The sequence below is a fragment of the Gavia stellata genome, chromosome 5 (assembly GCF_030936135.1).
Source record: "Gavia stellata isolate bGavSte3 chromosome 5, bGavSte3.hap2, whole genome shotgun sequence".
NCBI classification, from domain to species: domain Eukaryota; kingdom Metazoa; phylum Chordata; class Aves; order Gaviiformes; family Gaviidae; genus Gavia; species Gavia stellata.
Genome location: NC_082598.1, coordinates 28,091,140 through 28,112,677, shown reverse-complemented (window position 1 = coordinate 28,112,677; position 21,538 = coordinate 28,091,140). Strand labels below are relative to the sequence as shown.

General features: G+C 41.1%; 1 protein-coding gene across 1 annotated transcript in view; it reads left to right on the top strand.

The window, feature by feature from the left end:
• The first annotated feature begins 462 nt into the window (after positions 1 to 462).
• The window catches only part of KCTD8 (potassium channel tetramerization domain containing 8), a 100,484-nt gene continuing 79,408 nt past the window's right edge, over positions 463 to 21,538 (top strand). The window contains exon 1 of the mRNA XM_059818078.1: positions 463 to 1,306. Within this exon, the coding sequence (XP_059674061.1) occupies positions 463 to 1,306 (844 nt within the window). The remainder of the gene's footprint in view (positions 1,307 to 21,538) is intronic.

The window sequence follows — 21,538 nt, the reverse complement described above, 5'->3', positions numbered from 1 at the left end:
TGCCAAGTGGCAGCCGGGCCTGGCGGCCGCCCGGCCTTGAGGCCAGCGCGGCTGAGGGTCCCCGCACCCCCCGCCACGGCCGCCGGGCGGAGCGCGCGGCCGTGCGAGGCGGGGCAGGGGCAGCGCCCGGGTCGGGTCGGGTCGGGTCGGGTCGCGCCGGGACAGCCCAGCCCAGCCCACAGCCCAGCCCAGCCCGTCCCGCCGCTGGGGCAGCGAGGGGGCGCCGCGGGGCAGGTGAGGGCCAGGGCCGCGCCCCGGGGCCGTGCCGGCCGCCGCCGTGCCGGAGGGCGGCGGGAGCAGCGGCTTCGACCAGGCGCTTCCGGGCGCGCCGGGCGGCGGGGGAAGCAGCGGGAGGAGGAGGAGGAGAAGGAGGGGTGGGGTGGGGTGGGTGGAGGGGAGGGAGGGAGGGAGGCCGCCTTTTTTAGGAGGGAGACCCTCCTTCGCGGCCGCCCGCTCGCAGCCATGGCTTTGAAGGAGGCGGGCGGCAGCATCCTGCCCATCAGCGACATGGTGTCGGGGCCGTCGGGCTCGCCGTTCCCCGAGGTGGTGGAGCTGAACGTGGGGGGCCAGGTGTACGTGACGAGGCACTCCACGCTGCTCAGCGTCCCAGACAGCACGCTGGCCACCATGTTCTCCCCCTGCCGGGGCGGCCCGGCGGCGGCCCGGCAGCTGCCCAGGGACAGCCGGGCGCGCTTCTTCATCGACCGCGACGGCTTCCTCTTCAGGTACGTGCTGGATTACCTGCGGGACAAGCAGCTGGCGCTGCCCGAGCACTTCCCCGAGAAGGAGCGGCTTCTGCGGGAGGCCGAGTACTTCCAGCTGGGCGACCTGGTGAAGCTGCTCTCGCCCAAGGTCACCAAGCAGAGCTCGCTGAACGACGAGGGCTGCCAGAGCGACCTGGAGGACAGCAACTCGCAGGGCAGCAGCGACCGGCTGCAGCGGGCGGCGCTGGACAAGCGCTCGGGCTTCCTCACCGTGGGCTACCGCGGCTCCTACACCACGGTGCGGGACAACCAGGCGGACGCCAAGTTCCGCCGCGTCGCCCGCATCATGGTGTGCGGCAGGATCGCCCTGGCCAAGGAGGTCTTCGGAGAGACCCTCAACGAGAGCCGCGACCCCGACCGCCCCCCCGAGAAGTACACCTCCCGCTTCTACCTCAAATTCACCTACCTGGAGCAAGCCTTCGACCGGCTCTCCGAGGCGGGCTTCCACATGGTGGCTTGCAACTCCACCGGCACCGCCGCCTTCATCAACCAGTACAGGGACGACAAGATCTGGAGCAGCTACACCGAGTACATCTTCTTCAGTAAGTGCTCCCCGCGCCCCGGCCACCCCCCGCCCCCCATCCCCGGGGGGTGCGTGGCGGTGTGCAGTTACAAGTACATCTGCACCCCCACACTCCAACCCTTGCTGTCCCAAAGCAACACGTAGCTCGAGAGAAGCTGAGGCTGCCCCCTTTACCCCCTCCTTCGGCGCTGCCACCGCCGCAGTTCGAATTTTGTCTTGTGCATTGGGGGCGGCGGGACAGGGCTGCCTAATGCCCCCTCCGGAGCGCGGCCAGGGGGCTGCTCCCCCCACTCCTGGGAGCAATCGGGGCTGCCCCCACCGTTTGGTACCGGCTGTGCCGCGGGGAGGACCAGCCTCCCCGTCCCGCACCGCCTGCCCCGTGTCGGGGTCTCCCGGGGGGGCGTCGCGCCGGTGCCGGAGCGGGGCCTGCGGCGGCGGGGCGGTCCCAGCCCAGCGGGCCGGGCGGGGGGCGCGGGCGAGGTGCGGGCGCAGCGCGGGCTCCGCCGCGGAGGGTTGCGGCGCTCCCTCCCAGCGAGGCTGTGCGGAGATTGCAACGGCGGAGCCCCGAGCGAGGAAGGGTGTTAGTATTTTATGGCTGCGTTTCCTTCCCAAGTGAGCGCACTGCGCCTGGGCACGGTCTCCCTGAGGGAAGGGGCGGCGAGGGCACAGCCAACTTCCCGAGGAGCAAGAAAAACTCCGGCTCCGAGGTGGAAAAAAAAATGGAAAAAAGAAAATAAACCACTCCGTAGCCAGTACGCAGCTCCTAAGCAACTTTGCTGGTTGGCTGCGAGTAGCCTTAAAGGTTTCAGGTCACTCGCAAATACGAAAATCGAGCGATGACGAATGAGTTTCAATCTGGCAAAATACGTAGTGCTATGTAGGGCACTGGCTGGGCAGTGGTTTGGGGTAATGAAACTGCAGCTGGATGGAGAACACCAACCCCTGGCAGAGATTTGTCTTTGAAAGGCAGAGGCAGCCTTAAACATTACAGATGCGTTTGGGAGTCGAGTAAGCCTGTGGAGGAGAGAGGTGTTCCCCATTCACTTCTTTCTTCTTCTGCCTCTGTGTGGTCTCCCGCTCCCTGAGCGCAGGAGGGATGCTTTGGTAGAGCACCTGCCTGCCTCTGTGGTGAGGTGGGAGATGCAGCCTCTAACGAACTTCACCAACAGGGCAGTGAAACAGAAGCAACCTGTTTTGTGTGCAAAACTGGACCTAGGCATGGTATTTAATAGAGGAGGGAAACGTGAATGGTTTTTCTGCTCGGAGGAGAAATTCATTAAATAGCTTACATTGCTGTGTATTATATAGGTTGTGACCACCCTTTGCTGAGCAGACTTAAGTTCTTCAAACCAATCTTCAAAACTATATTAAAATGGTTTCTGAAGATTCATTGCATAACCTATGGCCAGTCATATTTCATTAGGATACGTAAAAACTGAGCTGTGGAGGAGCGGTGCATTCTTCAGGGTGGACTTCTATCAAGTACTTTACATGAATATTAAAACTCCTTTCAGAGAAAAAAAGGATGTACTGATTTTCAAAATAGTAGAAATTCCTTATTGTTATTATCAAGACTATGAAATAGCCTGTTCTGCTCAGAAACAGAATTTTAGGTGTGTAATTATTTGTGTGCATTTGTGATGTGCATAATGTTTTTGGGGTTTTCTTTGTGTGTGTTATGATAAGGTTGCTGTATAGAACAGTGCTGTAATTCAGATCAGTATTCCAGATTAATCCCTGGTGTAATACCACTGATTTACGTGGAATAATGCCAGGGATGAATTGGATGTTGTACATCATGATTTTTGTTTTGATTTTTAGTCTTCCAGCTTACGATGTTGTACAAAGTAAAACAGTTAATGACTTAAATTGATACAGTTAACTGAAAATTTATGGTTTTGCCTAATGTTTTTGTGTGTGTTTGTTTTTTTTTTTTTACTTCTGAGTGCAAAAAATGGCTGAGATACAACTATGCTGAAAAGATGGGGAGCATATTTTCATTTTGGTTCCTTGTTATGCGTTTAGCAACCTTTTTGTTTAACAATTTTATACGTTTTTGTATGATTAGATAGATTTTTCTGAAATATAGCAACATGGAGACAAAACTTAAAAAATCACCAAAACAGGAAGAGAAACAAGCAAAACACAATGCCTGAAGTAATGCTTTAGTTTTTGGGGATGGGTTGGTTGGGTTTTTTTTTTTAAACTGACTAAATGTCCAATTGATGGACACCATTGATAAAACAATACTTTATTATTATTAAATGCCCCAGATGGATTGGGTGCTTGAAGTTGCTTTGCCATCAAAGGGAGAGAAAACCTTGGAAGCCTTAGTGCTCTGCACCAGGGGTGAGAAGAGTGGTCAGGGTTACTGGCTGTAGGCTCTCCAACAGCATTTGCCAGGACTGTATTCCTTCCTCACTCACAAACAGAGCTTAACACACACAGAGAAGAACAGTCATTCTTCAGTTAATTCCTTGCCACATGTCCCCATGAACTCCGGAAAGGAGGCAGTTTTGGTTAGGAATGTCCAACCCTGGGCTGTCCCTTACAGACAAAAATATAAAGGCAAAAACCTTTGGGGAGCCTATTCTGGTTTTGGGCAGTGTCCGAGACTTGATTTGGTACTAGCGGAGAAGAAACCTTGTTTTATGTTCCCCTGGAAAAAGCCCTAGCTGCATTTGTGCTTGTTATTCACAGCAAGAGCATCTGCAAACAGCAACTGTATTGGTCTGTAATTCTGTAGTAGTCACACAAACTTTGCCTTTACCATGTCTCCTGAGGACTTGTGGACAAATCTGTTTTCTAGTAATGGTAGATAGCAAAGCGATTGGAAAACTATATAAGGATATATACATTCCTCCCATTTCCTTAGGTCATGATGGCTGAATGAGTTTCTCGCTGAGAGTTACTAAGGAATGTTTGAAGGCCAAAGGTGGCCTTTAATCTATGGTTTGTGGAACAGATTTCGGGTCTGTTTCTAGTATCTCTCAAACTTCAGTAGCTATTTTGAGTTGAAATGACCACCTAGCACATTTTTAAAAAAATGGAAATTATATTTTCTTAAACATTACTGCAGATGAAATTCATCTTGGATACTACACATACATTTACTTAATTTATGGACTCTTAATATCTAGGGATGGATTAGTTGTTGCAGACTAATTCTGATTGAACAACCAGAGATCGTTTGCAACTGTTTACCAGGAAATAATGCTTCAGCCTTTGGCAACATGTCCTGACAAGTACAGAGACGGATTTTCCTTCTTAGTATGCATAATTTCTATAAAAACCATGAGGTTCTTTGCCCCCAGTGGTGTGCAAGCTATCATGTATGCAATGACAGCTTCATTTGTCTACACAATTACAACATGGCCAGAATTTAACTCGCACCTTGCATTGGTGGCTTAGTTCTGAGAAGTGCTCACAGATCTGTTCTGTATGTCTATTACAAATCCTGTCTCTTAAGGGTCAATAAAAGGAGCCAGGCTCTACCAGACTGTACCACAAACTTTTCCCTTTTTTCTCCTGACAGCTTTGCTCCATGCCTGAAGGCTAACAGGGATCTCTTAGCTATTGAAGCTCTCACCTTAGCACATGTGAGGGTGACTTCAGTCAATGTGACATGAAATGCATACGCAGTTTGGAAAAGAGGCTCAAACTCGTTTGCTGCTTGGTTTCAGACTTCCATAGAGGACCACTGATTAATTACCTGTTAGTGTGCAATAGGTGATGGCCTTCACAAAAGTTGCTTCTAGTTGGAGACAGGATACTAGAAGTAAGGAGACCTTGTTTCAAGTGGCTGCAGGTAACACAACAGACCTTCTGTTAGCTGGACTCTTTGTGAGGAAAGGGTGTAATTTAAATTTTTAAGCTTTTGTCTTTTTTTTTGTGGTTCAGTCAGTACTGTTGTGTAATGCAGGATTGCCTGTGCCTGCTATTACTTTTTTTTTTCTTCGGTAGAATCTAATTGATCTTAATGGATTTTACATTTAACATTTGCTATGCAATCTGACTTACGGGTGTTGAGAGCGTCGTGCTCAGCTGGAAGCCTTCTGTGCTGAACTGACATGTTTATTGTAAGAAGAATGCAGTAATACTTCATGAAAAAAACTTTGACATGTATTCTATTTTGACACTCCTGTTTCACATATGACATTTTCTGTTTCCTTGTCTCCTGTTTTTGTTTGTAACAGGTGACATTTGCATGAATTTATGGTGCTTATTTGCCACTTGAAGTCATAGCACTCTGAGATTACATTGGTTGCTGTGGAAATTGTCATAAACAAGTGATAATAATTTCATAATCAGTGGGGAATAAGCAGTTGGATGCAATGAACTTTCAGGAAACAATATGGTATTTTGGAAAAACCCCACAAACGGCAACAAAACCAAACCCAACTCCCGAACAACAAAAACACCCAACCAACGTCGTTTGTGTCTTTGCAATAAAACGGAGAAAACAGAAGGCGACACTTGAAACATGGGGAACAAACATATGTACAAAATACTTTGAGATGTTAATTGCTCTGTGAATGCCAAATCCAGTTCAACATCTCATTGGGATAGCGAGGGGATGGTGGGTCGGGTCGGCAGATAACCCTAAACTGCTCTTCTGAGGGCAGAGTGTTTCTGTGACCATGCCAAGCTGCTCTCCATCCATCACTGCTTATTTGGTGGATTTTTTGCTATGTGGAGTGTGTCTGTGCTATTTGATATAGAAGAAATATATCTGAAACTTGCTAGGCTGAGAAGAGAAAGGAGACCAAGACAAAAGTAAAACAAGAGTATTTCATCTTTGTGGAACATTAAGGGGAAGTTGGACAGTCTACACTGAGCCTGAATCAGAGCCTCAAAGATTAGAGTACAAATTTTTGGTGGTACAGGAAGACATAAAGGATTAAATCAGTATAACAAGCACAGTGTAGAAAAGCTTCAGATTTCTGACAGTATCAAGATCTAGGAACGTTGTTTGTGGTAGGACTATTGAGCAAAGCCCTTTAAAGAGAGATTCTGTAGGTAGTCCTGTGACTTTGGAAAACTGACATAAAACTTCAGGATATTCTGCCTTATGATTCCAACTCAACTCTAATACAGTTTAAAAATAAATAAATAATATACTCTTTATCTTGTCATTCTTCCAAAATATATGTCCCTGAATGTAAAGGGATGAATCAAAGTGTACAGTCATAAATTACTAATATCAGAATATTTTTCTTGTGCCACCACTTGACATAGCGTATGATAATCTAGACTACTGAAACTGGCATTCTGATTTTAGTCATAATTTTAACTAAGAGACTGTATTTGAGAATGATTTTAAAATGTGAGATTAAAAAGAAGTTTGAACAAATTCTTCTTTCTAATAAATAAATAATGAAAACAACTTGCGTTCGTCTACAGCTTGTGTAAAGGCACTGCTGCAGTAAAAAACTAGGCCAGGAACCTTTTGATTTTTCTTACACTTCAATAGAAATACGCAAGACTCAATACAATGATTTGTGATCAGATTTTAGTCATTATATCCAGTTTCTGCTCTTATGACAATTAAATTGTATTTTTAAGTACTGTAGAGCCACTTTAATATTTGGAGCTGAGGACCGGAACTGTTTTGCAGTATTTTAGAAATAAAATTAGAGATTAACTGAGAAAATCAACCATCCTGGATGTTATATATCAGGATCAATACTAGATAAGCAATAAGCACCTTGATACAAGCAGCAGTTATTTCTGATGTCGGGGAATGGAAACACACTGGTTTTGATATTATTCCAGACTTGTGGATTACTTGGGAACAAAGCAACAGTGTTGGAGAAGCTGGCTTTGCTAGATCTGTAATATTTTGCAGGCAAACTGCTTCTTGGTGTCAGAGCACTTCATACATTTTCAAGGATTTATGACAGTAGTTGCAGGGAAATGTTTACTTTTCCACAGTAGGATGAGCAAATAATAATTTATTTTTTCTTTATTGTCAACATGAACTTCCATTTATCTACTGTTCAAGCACAGAATTATGTGTACAGAAGTTTTCTGTATAATACTGTTCTAGGCACATGATTTATAATTAAAACATTACTGCTAATGAAATATATTTTGCAATATATTTGCTTTCTCAGTATGATATGGCTGGTATTTCACTGCTGGTTTTCTCCTTTGCAGCAAATACCAAATTTGTTATATTGTAATGAGAATTTGAGCAGCAAACAAAAGCATTGCACCAAGAGGGAGCTCATCAATTCTCACATTATCCTCTTTCTGCCACAGTTCCACCTTTAAACATAGATCTCCAGAAATTAAAAACTGCTCAGGCAGCTCTCACAGATGTCAAAAGTAACATGCTATGGGAATGAGGAGAGAAGTGGCAGAAGGAAGGGCCTCTTCTTGGTCCAGCTGCACATCAGCATGGCCTGAACAAAGCAACCAGAAGTAATCGGTGATGTTTTGGTGTGTCATCAGTTTAACAGCGAGATCTTTGGTAAGCCAGATACACGCTTTCCTTCTTTGCCCATGTAGGTAAGGTGGTGTGCGCCCGTCTCACGCCTCTGGGGTCCTGGGCTACACGAGACCGGTGTGTGTGGTGCCCAGTGTAGCTCACAGACAGCTTAGCATTGCCCTATGTTGTCTCAGCAACTAGGCAGGTCCTGGGTGTCAGCACAGGAGAAGTGAATAGCATGGCCGTACTCTGGACTTCCCTTCTGATTTTCTATCTCCAGTTTTGGATTACTTCACTGCCAGCGTCATGTAACAAGTCTGTTATGGAGTTAAGTTGACCAAGGTCATGTCTGCAGGTCTTTTCCACGCCACAGACTGATTGTTTGGTTGGTGGTTATTTGACTTGGTATAATTGTTGAAAAAAGCTGAAGTCGCTATACCAGCTAACATCCTAACCTGTCAAGCAGATGTTATTTTTATATCCAAGGATGATTTTATTTCATTTCTGCCTACAAGATCTTTATTTTTTAAAGCAGGTGCAGTAGTAATGGCACTCTCAAATCATGGCTTTTTTATAAACTGGAAGTCCAGTGGAAAATCCTTAAAAAAAATTACCAGGCAAATTTCATTTTGCTTTAGCAAATCAAATGCTTCATGATGCGTTTCCTGGGGAGGTTGTTCACTCCACCCTGGTAAAACTGCACGTTCTTTTTGAGAAGAGGTAATTTATACTCTACTTAATATTCATATATTGACTAAATGTTAGGAGAAAAAAGTGCTATGTCTAAAATGAAATTATCATTCTCAGTAGAGTTTAAGTACTTTTCTTTAAATGTTTTGCATGATTTTTATTTTTTATTTTTAAACCAGTAATGGGCATTGCACATTCAGCTTTTGCCTCATATAAATTCGGGATTATTCAGTGAATTTATTCTTTTTTCTTTTTTTTCTTTGACCTAAATGGGATTAATCATATAAATAGGGACTAACTGTGTTAAACTCGCATTCAAGTCCCATTCACAGCTGTAAGATAAACCTTCACTGGGACTGAAGCAGCAAATAGTCTTGGGGTAGTTTTTCACATAAAAGTGGAATTCAAACTACAGAAGTGATTATTAGGTGTCATAACTGTTTCTGGTACACATAATCCTGGCAGGAGGTAAGCAGTGATGTTTTGTAATTTTCATGTAGAAACTAATGGCATTCTATTTTGGTTGCATTTCATCAGATTGTGGTAACAAAACTTGTCGTGCTTGTTACCTTTTGACAGTTTAGCTTCAGAAGACATTTTTAAATTAAAGAGTGCATCTTGCTGCAAGGTGTCACCCTATTTACATCATCACATCTCTAAATATTTTCAGGACTTCACCACACATGTAAAAATCACAGTGATGTTAATCAGAGTTTCATGTTTCTAGCAACAAGATGAATACAATGCTTTAAAAACATTTATGCAAGTATGATTTCTTCTTTATGGAATGACTTCTATCTTGATACTGTCTTTCCCAAAGTTGCCCAAAACAGGATTCAAAGATAGGGAGCAGTGTATTTACCCATTCTTTGCACTACGGGGCCTGCGGGAACATAAGCAGCATCAGAACCATTCTCAGTTACAGTGTATGCAATGATTCCTTCATCAACGTTTTGCAGCTGAGAGTAGTCAAAATTCAGCTGTTCCCTTTCTCATTGCTCCCCAGATGCCTGAACCCTACGGCAGGGGCTCTGAGCAAAGGAGGTGCGGAGACAGGGGCTGCCTCTGGGGTGGCTGCCACCGCCTCTGGGCTGTGCACATGTCAGGTTTGCTTTGTACTGCTCGAGTCTTGTACCCTCTGCCTGACCTGCTTTCTGTTCCAATGACATGCACTTAGTGAATAAAGAAAACTAGAGTGGCTTATAGAATAAAAAATAATAGTACTGCCTTTTGAAGGGAATACTACAACACTTTTTAAAAAAGTACTGTGAATAACTCAATCCAGAGGCAACAGCTCAATCACAAGTGCAAGTACACACGGCAACAACAACTAATGCATTGAAGTAGATATGCTGCACATCTCTTTGGGAGGAGTAGGAGTGGGCTGAGAAACTGAAGATGGAAATCAACACCATCGTTAAATTTTATTAATGAAATTAAATATTCGAGATCTTCACTTAGCATACATTCAGTTGTATTGTACTTAATACATACAGGGATGTTCTCTTTGCATTAGCAGAAAGATATGATTCACAAATGAAATCAGTTTTTTTTTTTTTTTTTTTATACAAGCAAACAACAACAAGCTTTAAATGCATTTTTATCTTTTCCCTTTCATCCTTACTGGGTTTTTCCCTTTGGTAGTATTAACAAATATTCCCAAAGAGAGATGAGCTGGTGCTCAGGGACTCTTGTCACATTTTGTTGTAAACAGTCTCCTGCAACTTAAGTTAATAGTGAAATTGTTTTATATTTTATTGAACGTAGATGCATAGAGGTTCTTGTAAGGATTACAACTATGTCAGTGTATTCCACAGAAGTTATTAAAAGTGTACTATCATTCCAAAGGCTTTTTATCAGTGAATATTTTATATATGACTCCAGTATCTGTAAAGCTCTTTAAATTTGTTTAATAATAGGAGGAAAAAAGGCCCAGAATTGCATATATACATTATTAAATAAATAAATAGTGTGCAAAACAGTTACTTTCATAAGCTCTTAGTAACAGTTTAATTAAACCAGATTTTTTTTTTTTTGTCTGTTACTCAAGTCCACATTAAAACCACCATCCCTGCAAAACTTTGAGAGTAATGACAAATGTCTGTTTTGTCTACACAGAAGTATTCTTTAATGCTTCTGGTTCTTAATCCAAGGTTCTTTCATTATCACTGAAACTCATGAATACAAAATAATATGAAAATCAAGTACAAAAGGGTTAGAAGGCAGATAAAGTAAGTCAGTAAAATAGAGTGCCAACAATTTAATCAGTGTAATGTGTAGATAATACAGTGGAGAAAGACTAAAACTAAACAACACTTTTTGCTAGTTTTTCTTAATAAACACATTTTCTTTCTCTTTCTTTGCACAGTCGCCCATTTACAGCCAGTCACTTCTCAGTATTGTTCTCTTCAGACAGCTGTTACTATTTCTGTTGTTAATGCCTACTGTGGCTTTTGAGCTGATCTGAAACAAAGCAGAGGCATGGCTACTCTTGCCTTTCCACCTATTTTTGTTTCTTTCCAGTGTTTAGGAATATAAATATCACTCATTCCATCCTTCCAAAAATACCAATATAAAGCCTTATGAAAGTGTGATCAATATTGCTGAAGCTACATGGACTTCAGAGGGGAAAAAAAGAACAAAATAATTCAGCTATTTATAATGCAAGATAGAATGGGACTGTTGTTCAAGTACAGTTGTGTCTGTCCTCTCTTCCAAAATTTTGGCGTCAAATCCCACACCTGCCTTTCCAAGTGACTTACCCATTCAAAGTATCCCTTCTTTGGAGCAGGAACTGTCAGCATCTGTATGTGTAGATAAGCCTTATCGTATTAAAAAGAGTAAACCAAAATTACATGAGGAATATAACTAAGACCACTGTAATTCACAATCCTGCTTGGAATTTTTACTTTCCCAGCACCCATAGACTTCTATTTTCTCTGTTAGCAATCCCTCAGAAACCTGTGCATGTTTACCTGTTTTAGTGTTTCGTAGCTCGTGAACATAAATTTCTGATCTTCACGCTGTCGGTTGTCTCTGGGGATGTAATAAATGAATATAACATTTCTACAAGTTATAGACAGAGATAGACAAGGTCTATGTGTTTTTGTTCCCCAAAAACCATCTGGAGTAACAGATAGTGATATCCTTTGGCTTCAGAATAATCCTGTAATTCTTTAGGATAGAAGGGGCAAACTTTTCAGAAATGTTTCAGTTATTCCGTATGGGATATTTTGAGGACTATTGAAATTTTTGAAGTTTTACCTCAAAACCTGCTAAGTTTATATCTTCCTATGACTTTTAGCTGCCTGGTAGTCTAGCCTCCAGTCATAGTAACACTCACTTTTTTATTCCTGTCCTTTCAGTATTTACTTTTTCCACCTGCAGCTGAAGTAGCTTGGTGTCTAAATTGGTGGAATTATGCCCCTAAATAATTGCATCTGTGATGACATTTAATTACAGGAAGAAGAATGCACTCGCAGTAGAGGAGATTAGGTTAAATGCTGTCTCTCTAATCAGATCCCGGGTGACGGACTTCTGGCAATGCTTTCTTCCTAAATCCCATTGCTGTGGATGTGATGAATAAAGGCTGCATGGCCTGTGCGAGTCCATGTCTTCAGAAGACAGCTTTGCTTTTCTGATTTGAGGGGTACGACTGGGACTTAGGAGCAAGGCTGAACATTGTTCATCCCTGCCAAAAACATATGGGGGCCTCACGGTGCCTTTGGGTGGGCCTGGCTGGGCGGGGCCTATGGCGGGGCTCTGGGGAGCTGGGGACTGGCCCTGCTGCGGCCTTGGGGACTGCCGGCCCCGGGGGGCTGAAATGGCGCCCAGGGCAGTGTGGGGGGGGCCCCGGGGGGTGGGTCAGGGCAGTACAGTACAGTACAGTACAGCCTGGTGCTGCCCCCATGGGGCCTGGCACTGCAGTGGCCACGTCTGCTTGCAGACATGGAGCACAAGCCTTATGAGGAGCAGCTGAGGGAACTGGGGTTGTTCAGTCTGGAGAAGAGGAGGCTGAGGGGAGACCTTATCGCTCTCTACAATTACCTGAAAGGAGGTTGCAGAGAGGTGGGTGCTGGTCTCTTCTCCCAAGTGACTAGTGACAGGACAAGAGGAAATGGCCTCAAGTTGTGCCAGGGGAGGTTTAGGCTGGATATTAGGAAAAATTTCTTCACTGAGCGAGTGGTGAGACACTGGAACAGGCTGCCCAGGGAGGTGGTGGAGTCACCATCCCTGGAGGTGTTCAAGGAACGTGTGGACGTGGCATTGCGGAACATGGTTTAATGGGCATGGTGGAGTTGGGTTGATGGTTGGACTTGATGATCTTACAGGTCTTTTCCAACCTTAGTGATTCTGTGATTCTGTGCTTTCTGTGAATGCCAGCAAATAAGCCAAGAGCTGCGTCCTCCAAGGACCTCTGCCCAGGTGCCGTAATCACAGGTCTGTGTCAGGGCCTCAAGATGTCAGGGCAATGATTCAGGGTGGGGGTCTTTCACAATTTCATGAACTTTTTATAACATAAAATACATAAGAAATAGCTCCTTGAGCTATTTTTGTACAGGAAAAGCAAGGTGGTTTTGGTCAAAGACACCAGTAAGGCAAGCGTTGCATCTAACTAATATTTATTCAGTGGCATGGCACACTATTAGTGTTTCTGCGACCATGCTGCTGAAGTGTCGTAAATTTAATAGTAATCTTCAATTTAGTAAAGTTAATCTAAACATTCTTTACATTTGGCTGCAAAATATAGAGGGAAAAGAGCACCTGTTCTAAGCAATTGGTAACCTGGAAAAAAACGCATAGGAAAAAAAAAATGTTTGATTTGCTTTTTATACTGTATAAAAGTGATTTATTTATAATTAATATTAATGATGTGACTGTATGCAAGCCTTTCTATATTGTCACGCTTATGATGCATAAAAGGTATGAAGGAACTTGAGGGGGTGCTTAGCTGCACTTCCTGAAAACAGTAAAAATATTTTGAAGTTTGATAAGATGCACTAGTTTTTTTTGAAATATTTTTAATACATGTTTTTGGAATCAGGGTTATCCTCTTATCATCAATAGTGAGGCTACTAGCAAAAATAGTTATCCTTTTTAATGAACCATATAATGAATTACCTTTGAGAATAATGAGAGTCTAAAATGGACCTCCAAATCATTGCTTGTGATCTTGAATGTATTTTCAGAAAATCCAGCCAAGTTCAGTAAGAATTTCCATCTGCATGTTGAGTACCGGGCAAGCAGTAGGGATAGACGAATTTAAGTTTAGGCTGCTGGTTTGGAAAATTTAGTAGTTCTTATCATCTCCATGACTGGCAATAAGCTGCACTTGTTTCGCTTCTTCCTTATCCTGTGGTTATATTAGAGGTTTAGCAATACAGAAATTGACATTTTACCAAAGTTTATCTTGATTTCTAGCAGTGGTTAGCTCTCAGTCATTAATTTGCTCAATTAAATCCGTTTATAACAGTGAAAGCGATAGTGGTAAAAGCTATTTACTGTATTATCAAGCAGCCATATAGCAAGAGTATTGCAAGTTACTGCATAATTACTGCTGGTTCAGAGTGAGTTGCCATAATTTCTGTTCAAGAAGGTATGTGGTGTTACGCTGTGGATCAGTAAATTAAGACTATTAAATGTTAAATGTGGTAGCCATATAACACTCTCAGCTTTCAAGCTTCTTAATAGATTTACAAGTTCCTTGATAAAAGGAAAAACACTTCCCCCATTAAGGCAGTCAGGCATTGGAACAGGCTGTGCAGTGATGCTATGCACGTTGTGCATCCTTGGAGGTTTTCAAGACTTGTCTGGATCAAGCCCTGATAACCTGGTCTGACCTCATAGCTGACCATGCTTTTGAGCAGGAGGTTGGACTAGGGACCTCCTAAATTATCGTGTGATTTCTCTTCTCTTCTCTTCTCTTCTCTTCTCTTCTCTTCTCTTCTCTTCTCTTCTCTTCTCTTCTCTTCTCTTCTCTTCTCTTCTCTTCTCTTCTCTTCTCTTCTCTTCTCTTCTCTTCTCTTCTCTGACGTGATTTAACTTGGCATTGGCTATTTGAAATCACTTTTCAGGAAAGGAAGAGTAAATGGCTGCAGGTAAATGAAGTAAATGCTAGAGAACTATAAATTCTGATTATTCTGAAAATTGCAAGCTTCAAAGTCTTAACTTTATGTTATCTATTCACTTACTTTTGTGTGTCCTACTGGTAGTAAGAATTGAAAAAAATGCTTCAGAAGGAAATTTCTTACAGGACTTTCTGGCGCAAATTCAAAACCATAGAATGTTAAACAGGCCACAGATAAGAGAGTATGTGAAAAAATGTTCAAAATTAATTTTGTATAGCGCTATGGTTGTTGATCACATGTTGCCTGAAGAAAGAAATCTCAAAAATTTGGCAAATCACTATTATTCGAACCTCTAACCATTTTTATTGTCATTCTTTAGATAGAATCTGTAGGTGCTATCTGTCACAAAGGTGTCAGACCACCTTGGTTGCTTTAGGTTTTTCCTCATTTTGATGTTTTTCATGGAAAACTTAAAAAAAAAAATCATAAAGCAAACATGAACAATGGTGAATTACTTTTCAGTAATTCATTGCTGAATGAACGCATAATATAATAGCAAGATAGTTAATTATTAGGATATTTAAATAATTCGGGGTTTTTTTCTTGAAATTTTAATGTAAGAATGGAATATGAGGCACTAGTAACTCGGATTATATGAAAAACGTTGGATGTTCCTCTTGCTTTTCCCACATTACTGAAAAGATTGCTGGAGTGATGTGTCTGGAGACTCTTTTTGCTGTTAAAAATTCTCTTATGACAACAAACTAAACCAGAACTATTTATATATATACTATATATATATGACTATATATACACATATATAGTCATAGAGAAGAAGCATAATAAAAAGATCTTGAGACAGGTCTTATATCAGTTGTAGGTTGTCAAAACACTTTTGATGTCCATGAAGTTATGTCAGTTATGCCTGGCAATATGTTATCTTCTCTAAAGTTATTCTCCTGCACAGGGCATGTGTTGTTAAGGTATAGTATATTTCCACCAGCATTCATGGTAATGGAGGGATCGGGCAGATTGGTACTGATGTCCTTGTTATGAGCTCACCTACATAGAGAAGGTTTGGATGTCTTGATGTTAACTAGTCTGTCCCTTTATGCCCACGTTAAATATGATACAAAACTTATGTGACACTGTATTCAAAACCCTGTGGATTGGCTGTATTTTGCTTCTGGGAGAGTGGTGGAGATAGGTTCCATAGAGAGGGAAGGAAGGGATCCTGAGGAACAGCAGCCACAGGGTTTCAGCACATCCCACCTTCTCCTCCTAAGCTGGTGTGATGACCTAGAAGCAGTGGGTCATGGAGCTTAGCCCCTCGGTGATTTGCATGGGCATCCTCATCGTTTCAGGACTTCTTTCAGGCTCTTCTGCAGACTTTTCATAACTCTGCTCATGTCTCTGTCATGAGCTACAAGCTTTTCTTCACAGCCTTGAGGGCCAGATAATGGCTTTATATTTTTGAAGTTAAAGCCTGAAATTCGTGTATATTCATGTGATTTGGGAGCCTAGTATCTACTGTGCTATGTTTTCATTATCTTTTCAGTGCCCTCTTTCCACCCTTATTTGTAGACTGCCATCGGACCTACATTAGTAATTTAGCAACACAGTATTCCCAAATATTTCTTAAATCTAATATATCATAATTTTAAATCTATGCATCATATATAGTGTATGTATATTTAGCAATCTAAATATTTAAAGAAAAGGCATTAGCTATATTGTAATATCCTGGCTCTATATTGTAACTGAGTCATATTATGGTGGCTTGGGAGGCACATAAATAAAGTTCTTTGCAAGAAGTATTTTTCCTTATAATGTTATTGATAGGCTTGGAATACTTGCCAAGATACTTTATATCTTTTTTATAACATCTATGAAATAGATGGTTGTACAAATATAATTCAGAGTGGTATTGGCATATCATATATACTTGTCATTATTTGGTACATTTTTAAAAAGTTAAACAAATACCTCAGTGATCCATGGCGATTATTAGAATGTTTAGAATGTTGAAATTGTTTGTTTTACAGTATGACTTGCAATACAAAAGTATTCCTAAATTATTTTACACAAGCTAAGAACTGTTTGTTTCATCTTGGTTCAAAGCTTCTTGAAGTCTTTGCATTCAGTTCAGTAACTTAATATGTGTATGTAAAGATTCAGGGTATATACAGTTACCAAAATATAAAAACTGATTTAGTAATCATTTTATGTAGTGCTAAATCCTACATAAAATACATAAGAATTATGTTATCAAGTATAGAAGATTATACTGAAGTAACTCTATTTTTTGTATATTCTTCTTTCTGAGTTCTACTTTTTAAAGAGGATTTTCCCTCCATGTATTTCTCTTTTAAGACTGTGGTCTTCCAATCCTTATTGGATAGGAAAATAGTCTCACTGCCACATAAAGCTATTTTCTCTTTACTGTCTTGTTCTCCAGATTAGCAGTGTTTCTCCAGCATTATTGGAGACAAAAATGACCATATTTTTATCAGAATGCAGAATCTTGCTATATGGACTTTCAGAGTCATTGATAAAGCTTGTATTCTAAACAGGGATTTGTTGTGATGAGGATAATAAGGAATATCTGCTCCAGCCAAGCAGTGTATAACACTGTTTTTGATACACTTCTGGAAAGAAGTAGACTACAGTGTTAGTTGAGTACTTAAAAGCCTTGATTAGCACAGTGGTAATATAGAGATTACCACAAGTTGTAGAAATAATAAATAATATAAAGGTGTTTATAATAATTGATTTTATGACAGCTCTGCAAGTTTTGTAAAATTATCGTATCTATGCTCCATTAGCTCACGTCATGTCTACTTAACTTCATCTGTACAAAGTTGGTCCAAGCAAAACAGGTCAGATCCTTTGCACGTTCATTGAACAATTGTAGGTAATTGCACAGAACACAAAACAATGGAAACTTGGGGCAGTATGGACAGGAATGTTCGTGGAAGACAAGAGAAAATCTTCAGCTAGTACTGATGCAGAGACAAAACTCTAAAAAGTTCCTGATTTTCTGGTCCTGCAGACTGTCTGTTACGTTGCAGTGCTTTCCATACAATGTGAATTAGAGAATAAAGTCTTGAAATTGTAAATTTGCAATAAAATATGTGGTAATTAAGAAAAACCTCTTTCCTACTAAGAGATTCCTGCCATTAAATACTGTAGAATTTTATTTTTAGTTTCACAGAGTTACTCCAAATGAAGCTACTGGGACTAAGGGCTCTGCTGAGCCTGTCTGACATGACAGAGTACAGTCTAATGGAAGCCATTGCAGTCTATCAAGTCAGGGAGTTTCCTACGAAAGGGCGGGCTTATGTGTATTTTCATAAAGTAGAATGACTGATGTTATGAATATGATGTGTAGGTGTTCAAAACGTTTGATGGAAGCCAATAGAATTTCATCTGCCATGTTGCAAATACTCTTCATCTTTTTTTTCCTTTCTTTTTTTCGTCTTTTTTTGTTATATTGATTTTCCACACTAGATGGCAGTGCCTTAGCACTAGTGCATGATAGGGGAGTTAATTTACTTTGTCCAGGGGGAAGAAATCCTTCTATTTCATGTTTCCTTTTACATACCTAGCTCAAAGAATTGCAGATAGGAGACTGGATTATGATTAGCTAGCTATGGATGAGCAAAGGAAGATGCAAATTATTTCCCCTCTTCCTTTATAAAAACAAAAATCTATTCAAGCTGATCTAACCAGGCTTGCATTGGCTGTAGGGTGAGATGAACTGGGGCTATGGCTCTGTGCTGTCCCCAAAGAATTGTGTTCACAGAAACTTCACATGAAATGCTGTACTGAGTTAGAGCTGAGAGCGCATCCAGACTCTGAGCAGATTGCCTCACAGTTTTGAGCCATATGTTGTCTATACTGAGAAGCCAGTGAGAGAAAAAGACAGCTTTATTCTCTTTCCAAGAAAACCAGGTGCTGGAGAGGTGGGGATGGAGGGCTCAGAGATGGTGGAGTGCACCTAGATACTGCTGTGTTAGAGCTAGAAGACAGCCAGGGCACATGCACGCACCTTTGAGTTGGGATGCACTCCTGGATTGTGTGTTAGGTGAAAGACTGGAAGTTTACTAAATTGAAGTATTTTGACTAACCAAAAAGACTGTGAAACTCTGATGGACTGAGGGGAGATCATGATTAGAAAAATGGGTTCTGGAAGTGTAAATGTGTCAGTAACAGGGGAAAGCTGGAAGCTTAGAGTTGAAATTCAACTTGAAATTGTGACACAATGTTTGAAATTTATGGATGAGGTCCTTAAAAACACAGAGTTATTAAAACAAACAAACAAAAAACCCTTTGTCATTAGGTTTTATAGTCTCTAATATTCATTCTTTCAATCTTGTGTTCATAACCTTGAAAGAAAACCTCCACCTAATCCTATGAAAGGAGGAGACAGGAGTTTGAAAACCAGCAAATAACAATAGGCTCTGCAGTTAAAAAAAAAGTGTCACATAACATTATTAGGAGAAATTAAATACCTTAAAAGACAAGTAACAGTAGAAAAAAGTAAAGAAAAAAGAGGCCTGACATAGGAATGACTGACTGTGTGAGAAACAGCTGAAAGAAAGAAGGTAGAAAAGAGCCTGAAAAAAAACATGTCAATAAGTCAAGAGCTGCCAAAGAATTCCTGAAGGGTTTTGCTTGAAAATAAAGTCATTGTTTCAAGTTTCAGTCCAATTTTTACTTAATAGGAGGTAAATTTGATGCAATACTGATGCAGTCTTGCTCACTAGAGTTAAACATTTTAAAATCAGGAAAGCTCTTGCCCAAGGCTGGGAAGAATACTGCCATGAATACATTTTCTTAAAGAAAATTTAGTTAAACTTGGTGTCTCCTGGGACCTCGCTGCATCCAAGTTCTGCCTTATCTATTCAGTTTTATTTTATTTTTTGCTACATCCCTTCTGAATGAGCTGGGTAAAAACAAATTGAAATTCAGGAAAACAATTTTTCTCTCACTGGTTTCTACTAGATCTGCTGTAGTAGCTGAATTTTCATTAATATTGCTGGAAGGCAGGCAGGCCAAAGGAATGTTTGCCTATCTTCTACTACAACATTCACAGAAACAGAATCTTTTTGCAAAATACACCACTGTTATTTGCTGTAATTTTTTGCATGTCATAGAAGGTGATAGTCCTGCCTATAATTTATTACATAATTTTGCCAGAGCAGAAGATGCAGATGGCTTGCTATAAAAATGCAATGCCAAGTATATTTGATAGTGCCACTTAGATGATTCCTTATCAGTTAGGGGAAGCAACAAATGGTGCTAAGTTGGAATTTGTCAGGAATTTGGTGCTAGAGAGTAAGCCTCATGCTTGGGGCAGTTATGGGGGAGGTAGAAGCTGCCAGCTCTTTAAATCAGAGTGAACAAATGATTGAATATAGACTTCCCACCTCCCAGAAGACTTTTCTAATCGCCAGGTTAGGGAAATACCTATTCACTTTGCAGCAATGATTTTTTTCTTTCTGAATTTGAATATAAATATCTTGCATTGAAGGTTTTGATAAAACAAACTTGTTTTCCAATTAGGCTTCTTCACATCAGTAGGAAGCATGACACAGAATTGTGTGAGGAAAAAGGTATGAGCTTTCTTGAGAAAAAAATGAGTATTACATGACCAATATTATGCAGAAATTTGAACTTGGGGAGGTTTGTTGTTGGGTTCATAAGGGGTTGTTTTTATGTTTCATCTTGGTTTGCTTCTCTTTCGTCTTCTGGTCAGATGATAAACTGGGATTTTCCCTTTGTCCAGATCTTTGGGAAGTCTAAGAAAAGAAAGTCATATGGAGAGTAAGTCAATTCCTTCCAGAGTTTCAGTCTTCCTGAGCACACAGTTTCACAGACTGGATGATATACAGTATTCGGAGATATAAGGGCCCATTGGGTACCCCAGTGCTAGAGTTTCTTTATCATTAACGTAAGAGCATTTTCAGAGACTCATCTAACCAATCTGCATAGTATGCAGATCAAATTCCAGTTAAAAAGAAGAAAGGTAATTTGTAAACTTTTAATGTAAGTACCAAAGCAACATGACATCTATATTTTAAAAATAATTGGAGAGTCTCACTAAAATCTGATTATCTCATCAATATTTCTGTAGCTGTTTTCAAATTTTTTAACAGCCATGCCCAGTGCTTTGGGAAGCAACAGCAACCCTCTTCATTTTGTTCGTGCAAGCTAAGAGCAATTCACTCTAATGGGAGATTTTTATCTTGCTTGTATGGCAGTTCTGATTAGATCTGAAGAACAAATGAATGACAGGATGCTTCAGACCACCCAAATGACTTGTCTTTACTCATGTCCGTGATTTAATTGTAAGCAGTAGGTTTGCCTTCAAGAATTGGGCTTTGTAAGCATAAGGACTACCCTTGCTTGTTAAACGTTAACACCCATAATTCAAACTTTATTTCCTCAAAAACGCAACGTGCTCTTCCAGACTGTTTTCTTGGGTTTACGGTGGCTGTGTTTTTGAAAAACAAAACCAAACAAAATGTCAAGTCTGTCCAGTTTCGATAATCTGGCATTCAAGAAGAAAACATTCAAGGTGTTCTCTTTAGATGGTGTTGCTTATGGGTTTGTATTACTGCTTCCCCTCCCCAGTATTTTGCTTGCCTCTTGATTCTGAAATGTCAACAGGAGCAACAGAGTTGCTACTCTTGCTAAATTAACGTTAGCATTCCTCGTTGCAGCTTTTATGCCGTCCAATCACTTATTAGTCAAGTTTTGCGGATTGCACTTGAATTACTCCAACCATCATCTTGAAGATATCCTTCTGAGTCATTGGACTGGGGAAAAGCATCCTATCATAAATTCAGTTTTGAGTGGCTTTTCTTGTTGTAGATACTCTTGCGAAATATTCATTAAGCACTCCTGTTGTCTTCCTGTTTTTTGCCTTTTTCTTCCTTACTTGGACCTATACAGCTTTTTTCTCCTTTTGCCATCATCTTCCTCTTCAGAGGCTTATAAATGGATTTGTTATCCTTTCCACTGTGATACCATTTTTCTTTGACCTTTCTTTTCT